At 33.1% G+C, this 8,356-nt stretch overlaps 1 protein-coding gene across 1 annotated transcript; it reads left to right on the forward strand.

Annotated features, from left to right (window-relative positions):
• The first annotated feature begins 1,037 nt into the window (after window positions 1–1,037).
• LOC149174979 (cysteine-rich receptor-like protein kinase 15) lies at window positions 1,038–5,307 on the forward strand. The gene is made up of 6 exons (XM_089422725.1): window positions 1,038–2,067; window positions 3,306–3,442; window positions 3,595–3,805; window positions 3,954–4,191; window positions 4,583–4,733; window positions 4,863–5,307. Exons 1-6 carry the CDS (start codon window positions 1,089–1,091, stop codon window positions 5,175–5,177), a joined length of 2,031 nt encoding a protein of 676 aa, XP_089278851.1. The 5' UTR covers window positions 1,038–1,088; the 3' UTR covers window positions 5,178–5,307.
• The last annotated feature ends 3,049 nt before the right edge of the window (window positions 5,308–8,356 follow it).

The raw sequence follows: 8,356 nt of genomic DNA on the forward strand, positions 1-8,356 counted from the left end.
GTTGAATTTAATTTCTTGACTGCACCTTTTTTTTTTAATGAATTATTGCTCCTCAAAGACCGCTGCAAAGCATAGGACTGAACTGACCTTCAGGCACCTTTCAGAGTTGCAGTCTTTTGCCGTGTTTGGTGACTTCTTTCATTTTCAAGTTCACTCAGTACATCTTTTACCCCAAGTCACTCAATACTTCTTTCATGAGCGTATTACAAACTCCAAGATTTATTCAATTAATGGTTAAAAAAAAAATAGACTAAGCCAAAAAATACCATATATACTATAAGTTTTAATAAAATTAACTAATTTATAATAATATGAATTAAATGATGTCCGGGTGAAAGGTATTTTGTTAAGACACTTTGTCACTATTTAAAAATATGGGTAAAAATCTAGTGATGTTAAACTATGATGAGTCATCTTAAGGCTCACATAACCTAGCAAATAAAAAAATAAGTTAAATTATATAAAAATATATTATAATAATATATTTCATAAGTTTTAGAATTTGAAAGTTATTATAAGGATAGGTATGCTTATTTTGGAATTGGGTTTTAATAATTTAATTTAATTATCAATAATTATTAAGTAGATATTAAAGATGAATATTCTAAAATATTCTTGGTAGTATACACAAATCAAAGGTTGAGATTTACTTTCAAAGTAGGTATGTCTTTTCTCTATTTTTGATTAAATTCATTTATTAAAAAAATATCCCCTATTAAATTCATTAATTAAAAAATTGACATATGAAATCAGTTATGGTTTTTTTGGACATGTGATATTAATGAGCTAAGACATTGACCCATAATAACAAAAAATATTTACAGATTAAGAATCTCTATAGTTAAAAGTCTTGTTGCTTATTATATATATTTAATTTATATATTAATAATCTTTTTATTATTAATAATAATAATAATAATAATAAATACAACTATCCAGTTAAAAATAGCTCAATTGGGAATGTGAAAAAGTAAACACCTCCCTACCAAGTCAACACAAAAACATGATATCGTTCATATACATGAATCACATGGGAAGGAATAGAAAAGTTTTGGTATGTCTGCGCAGTGCAGCTTCTCCATTGTGCAATGGCATTCAGCATCCATGGAAGAGATTCTGCATCCTCTCTCCTGATCGGTTTAGTTATTGTAGTTGTTGTTAATATCACACGTCATGGACAGATTTGCAACGCAGCGACAGAAACGCCCACAAGTACCTGCAATCGCAGCTCTGAATATACTAAAGGGAGTACGTTTGAGAGCAATCTGAATATAGTGTTTGCTAGGCTTGTTCAAGGTGCGAAGCAAACAGGGTTTAACATCTCTGTGTATGGCCAAAGTTCTGACAAAGTATATGGCCTCCTCCAATGCAGGGAAGACATGACAGTCGACCAATGCTACAATTGTTCACAATATGCAACTTATATGCTTAAACAAAATTGTTCGCATGTGACTGGAGGTAGTCTCTGGCCTTTTGAATGCTTCTTACGCTATGAAAACTACAATTTCATCGGAAAAATGAGCACAGGTTTAGGGTCTGTTTACCCTGAGGACTTCAAGGGAGACACGGGTGTCTATATTCCAAATAAAAACTTTCAGGCGGATGTTAGAGATTTCTTAAACAAATTATCAGCTGAAGCAACCCTTGAAACGAAACGATCTGCTTTGAGTATTACAGACTCCTCGTCTCAAAAAATTTATGGCCTGGCCCAGTGCACTAGAGATATATCCAGTAAAGACTGCACAACATGTCTGTCATACGCAACCAATTTCATATTCTTATTCCCTGTATATGCAGGATTTCAGTATTGGAGTCAAAGCTGCATAGTTCGTTATGAAATATATCTTTTCTTTAATGAAAGTGTCCTTACAACAAAACAGAATAATGGAAGTGTAATTACAACAAAACAGAATAATGGAAGTGTAATTACAACACAACATAATGGTAGAGGGATGAAGGCTTCAAAGAAAACAACCATAATTTTGGGGGTTGTGGGTGGCTTGCTTCTCATGTTAACCCTATGCCTATTCGCAGCTTGGAGAAGAAAATTGAAATGCGGTAACGAAGGTAAGGGTGCCACTGCATGTTATTAAAAGGTAGCACATACCTTAACCCATCTAAACCTGGGTTTGGTAGCTTCTTGCATAGCTTGAAAAAAAACTGAGTTGTTTTTAGTCTGATTTTTTGAGAGTTATTTTTCAGGTCTAATTTCTCTAAAATCCTGCCAAAATTTATTGAAATTATAAGTTTGATGGGTAACCCCTTCATAATAGAAATGCCCTAGGGGTTTTTCAGGGTGCTGAATCCATATATACAGTAAAAAAACTAGTTTAAATAACACAAATAGAGATTTGACAACAAATTTTTCTACCTGCACCTAAAACTCCAAAAAATAGCAGTAAAGACAACTCCAAAAAAAGGTCATCTTTCATAAATAGAAGTGATTACAATGAATTGTTTCGTATTTGTTTTTTCCTCTAATAAACATTTTTGTCACAGATTTATCATTATATTTTAGCTTAATACAAAATTTTGTTTACATACCATAATTCCTAAAATTTATTTATGATTCCACTTGAATATTTATTAGTATAACTTTTCTGTTTTTTTTATAGTATTTCTGTCATAGTTTCAAAAAAATCATTACAACTTATAGAAAATGCATATTATGTAATGCTATGCTACAAGATTTTTATAGTTCCTTCATTTACTACTGAGCCCTGTTGATATACATAAAAGTGAATTATACCTATTTCAGCTGCAATTCCTTTTTTTGACAACATGTCTGCAACCCCATTCTGTTCAAAGTACACATGCCTGTATGTGATTTGATGAAAGCTCTCCTCCAGAATCCAAAATCCCAATACCCCTCATCCATGCAGTAGGAATGAATAGATTAAATTGAAAAGATCTATGAACCTATTCTATAACAGTTTTTAAGTCCCAGAAAATCTTTAAAATCTCAATACCCAACTATTTTACACATAATAATGTCCTCAAAATACAATAACTTTTGCTAGACTGTAAATGCCCCTTCCTCCTTCCCACCAAAAATGGTAAAACGTGCCCAGTGTCCTCTTGCACTATATATATGATTACACCAGGCGTTAGATGTGTATGTGCTAGTGGCTTGATTGAAGATTTGAGTTATTTGAGGTTTTAGATGTGTATGTGCAAGTGTCTTGATTGAAGATTTGAGTTGTTTGAGATTTTAATAATTGAATTGCAGACTGGGTCTTTAGATAAGACAAGTATACTATGTTCAATATACTTTTATATTTATATTTTATATTTTCATAATACAGATAATGATGAAGGTGAAGAACTCGTACTCCTCAATAGTAGATGCATAATATTTACTATGAAAACATTACTAGCTTCCACTAAAAATTTTGATAATCAGAACAAGCTTGGAGAAGGAGGATTCGGCCCTGTGTACAAGGTAAGCTGGGTTAAGTAAGCAAGCTTCCAGTAATGATATTTACTATCTTAAAATAGAGTGATATTCAGGCTCTTCTCTTCGCACAATTGACTGTAGATTAGCAGTTTGAAAACAATATCAGCTTAATAATTTACAAAACTTTTATACTGTAGGGAACTACACCAGATGGAAAAGAAATAGCCGTGAAAAAACTGTCCTTCAGATCTACGCAAGGAAGAAAAGAGTTTTTAAATGAAGTTAAACTTGGAGCCGAAATTCAACATCGTAATCTTGTATGCCTACTGGGCTGCTGCGTAGAGGGATCAGAAAGATTGCTTGTCTATGAATACTTACCCAATAAGAGCCTTGATCAAATCTTATTCGGTAAGTGGCTTCCATGTTATTATGAAAGTAGACAGAAAATTAAAATTATCACTGTTATTATGAAAGTAGACAGAAAATTAAAATTATCACTGTTTCAACAAGGATATTCAGATTATGCCAAATTAATTAATGTCATGCACCGATACAGACCCAAACAAACGCAAACAGCTTGATTGGGGAAAGCGCTACAATATAATAATGGGAGTAGCTCGTGGGCTTCTCTATCTTCATCAGGACTCGAAACCGCGCATTATTCATCGGGATGTTAAAGCAAGCAATGTGTTGTTGGACGCGGAACTGAACCCTAAGATAGCAGATTTCGGCTTAGCAAGACTTTTTCCTGATGACCAAACTCACATCAGTACTGCAAAAATTGTTGGAACTTAGTGAGATTTCAATACCATCATTACTCTGCTCATTTTACTTCAATAGGATTGACAATATTGTAATTGTATTTTACTTTGATGGTTATGCGTTTTTATGATTTGGGGATTTACCATCCTGGTTGCAGATATGCTTCCTTTTCAAATAACTTATCATCTCCCATTTCTAAATTTTTGCCTTAATTTATGATATTCAAGAAAAGGTGGGGTTTTGCATTCTTGATTCAGCTTTTTTAATGATTTGGGGATGGATTGACAATCTTGGTTGCAACTATGCTTCCTCGCTAAATTTTTGCATCAATTTATGATATTTGACATTTCCTATTTCTAAATTTTTGCATCAATTTATGATATTTGACATTGTACTATTTCTAAATTTTTGCATCATTTGCAGCGGTTATATGCCACCAGAGTATGCTATGTTGGGGCAAGTATCTGTAAAAACTGATGTTTATAGTTTTGGCGTTCTTGTCCTCGAAATTATCACAGGGAGAAAGAACGCTGATAACAATTTGCCACCTGAAATGGAGATTCTTTTGGGATGGGTAAGATACAATTTCCCTTTTATTCCCAACTGACCATATCTACCTTAATTAAGTTAAGACGATATTGAGGATGTGTTGTCCACTGTGTATATATCTGATCAGAATGACGAAGCCTCTGTGATTATGTAGGCATGGAAGTCATATGAAGCAGGAAACATTGTGGAGATAATTGATGGAGCAATTATTGAAACGTGCGATGAAAAGCAAGCGGTGAGATGCATTCAGGTTGGTCTTTTGTGTGTACAAGGCGAATCGTCACTTCGTCCACCAATGTCGACAGTTACTTCGATGCTGTCACTTGATTCCATTACGGACATCCCAGATCCCACAAAGCCTGCATTTGTGAGTTGTCAAGCTTCCCCAGCTACCAGTTATGGACACACTCGCGCGTCTGTGTCTGCATCTAACGCCACTGCTTCCATTACTGAATTGGTGCCCAGGTAATGGTAAATATGTAGTGATTTAAGAGACAGATTTCAGTAATGTTGTGACAGTATATTCAACCATGGCAGAGATAGCACTACCTTATTATATTAGGTTCAACTATGGAATATAATGATGAATTTATTTTTAAATGGACGAAAGGGAATGTGAGTAATTTGATGGATTTAATTTTGGTGAAATTAAGGGGTTGCCCATTTCTGTGGTGTGGTGTGGTGTGGTTTCTGAGGTTCAGAATCTGGATATTCCAGAGTCTTTATTTTGTGTGGCCTAAGTTTCTAGTTTAGTCTAAACAAAATGAAAATTATTTTATTATATAATTGTTTTATTATTTTGTTTTTCATAGTAACTTTTCAGTTAGTTACATTTGAAAAGGGGAAAAGAAAAGGAAAAAGAAGTATTGGAAAAAAAATATTTGTTTAATGATATATGTTACAGATATTTTATATTTTATTATCTTTTATGAAAGTGCAGAAAATTGAAATTTTAAATTATAAAATATCTTCAATGAGAATCATTTTATTATATAATTGTTTTATTATTTTGTCTCGTATTTTTTATAGTAATTTTTTAGTTAGTTACATTTGAAAAAGGGGAAAGGAAAAAGAAGTATTGAAAAAAAAAAAATTGTTTAATGATATATGTTATAGATATATTATCTTTTATTATTTTTTATGAAAGTGGAAAAAATTAAGATTTTAATGTTTGTTTATTTATTTTATTTTTTTATATGAGAATTTTGTTAATTTGGATTTAAAAGTCATTTTAAATGTTTATATATTTTTGTGTATAATTGTTAATTTATCTAAAAAAAAATATATTATTAATTTGTGTTTTTAGTTGCTATTTTTTATGGTTTTTTTATCAAACACTTTCTTGTCATTTTCTTCTCATTTCACATAGTGTTGTTTTGTTGTTGTGTTTTATTTGGTGTTTGGTCTTTTTGTTTTTGCTCAATAATTTCATATTTTTTATAAGTGCAATAATGAATGTTCACAAATATTCCGTGACACTCAACACTCTGAAGTGGGAAATTCGAAATTCATTTAACGTCTTCCAAATTCATTTAATGTCCCACTACATTCTCATTGAGCATGGGCAAGCTTGCCAATTTTCACTTGCAAGATATCTCAAAATGTTAAGTAGCAACCAAGGCCTCTCCGTATTTCTAAATTTGGTTAACATTTTACCAAGTGACCCTTGTGGTTATGTTTCTTCCACCTTAAATGTTCACCTTTGTCTTCTTTATTCTCAATTTGGTCGTCCTTTTACGAAGTGATCCTTGTAGTTTTGATTCCTTCACCTTGTCTTCCTCTAGTGTAAGGATGCAAATTCACAAACATTCCATGTCACTCATATCATGAAAGTATGAAACAACAAATTCATTCAAGGTGGAAGTAGGAAACACCAAATTCATTCAAGGTCTCTTCACTTCTCATGATAATGTGATAATAGCACATGAGACAAATGAGCCTAGTGCTTGATAATGTGATGATAGGTGTTTTCTTGCGCATGAAAAAATAACATGCACTTCAAATGCCCATTGAAGTCAAGCTTTTCGATCTAATACAAGACTAGGATTGGATAATGTGACAATAACATGAGCCAAATGAGCATAAAATTTGATAATGTGATGCTAACGTTTTTTATATTCATGTAAAGCCTAATATCAAAGTTTACAACGTCCTTTAATCTCCATTAAAGTGGAGTATTTAGACATAATGGGATGTCATTTTCAAATGAAGTGACCCACATGTATCCTTTTGATTATAGATTTGAGTTAATTGAGGTTCAATTGCCAAGTTTATTAGTTGAATCACATACTAGGTCTTTTGAGGTTCAGTGACCAAGTTTAACAATTCAATATACTTTTATTTTCAATATTTTATATTTTCATCATTGATCTATAAACTATCATGGATATATCGTTGGACAATTCATCACAATAAATCTTCTAAAATATATTAGAAAAATCAAAATCTAAGCTATGAGGATTTATTTCTCCTTAGATTCTTGGATCTGTTAATTATTGTTTTTTGCGTATGTATGTAAATGATAATTATGCAGAAAATAGAGAACAATGAAACAAAACTCATGAACCACAAATTAACACAAGATATAACCTCAGAAACCATTTTAGGAGGAAACCCAACTAGAAGGTGAGGTTTCTCTGCTCTTTTTCTTTACATGGAAAATAGATGCAAGTACAAAGAGAGATACTTGTGGTGCATGGAATGCTACAATGCAGAAACCATATCTATTTTCTCTCTCCTCTCTCTACTCCACTCTCGTCTACTCTACTCATCTATGGAAAAAAATGCACTCCCATAAAATGGAACCCCTTTTCCTCCTAGTGGCTCGATTATAACACAACTTGATAGCCTACTAGTGGTTAAGTTTCAATCCTTCAACTCTTAACTAGAGTTACAATATGGAGTCTTCTAAAGTATTATTCATCGTGATGAGATGGTTAGCCCTTTTTCCATGAATAATAGGGGATGAAATGTCATCCTCTCAAATTATGGTGGTCTAAATAGGAAGGTCATCTTCCAATTGACATAATTTTTGCATACGTACACCAATTGAGATGATTCTTATGTCATTGGAAAGGTATATGTGTGTAAGGTTCCATGCTAAAGTAGTAAAGTTTTATTGGCTCCATCAAACTTCTTCTACAAGGTTTCTACACTCCAGTTCGCCAAACTAGGTCCCACTACGAAAAATGGTCATCTGTGCAGGAGGGAAGAACATAGCGTTGATAGAGTAATACCAGGGGGGATTCACAGGGGATTAAGCTTATCGGGCTAATAGTAGGGGGAGAGAATTAGAATTACAAGGAGGATGAAGTGAGGAATCTTGCTACAAAAACTGAACGAAAGAAGGGAATAGAGAAGCGAGAACCAAAATTCCATATTGGAGAGATTAGAGATACCATGAAAGGAAGCCAATCCTAGAATGAATTGCAGGGGTTTTGAATTGAAAGCCAAACCTCAGTGGCAACACACCTTGGTGTAGGGGGGGGGGAGTGACTTAAATGATGATTGAGAGCCAATATCCTAAAGGTTTGATGGCAAGCGTGAATCTCATAAATTGCAATGCGTTTGTTGCATGGAGGTTGTGGATCTGTATTGATAGTCCACTGACACTGTATCCATGTTTTAAAGGGGTCAATAACTAATCGT

Source organism: Pinus tabuliformis, chromosome 4_1 (assembly GCF_031772625.1).
Source record: "Pinus tabuliformis cultivar Carrire ecotype Pingquan chromosome 4_1, CPIR1, whole genome shotgun sequence".
Lineage (NCBI taxonomy): Eukaryota > Viridiplantae > Streptophyta > Pinopsida > Pinales > Pinaceae > Pinus > Pinus tabuliformis.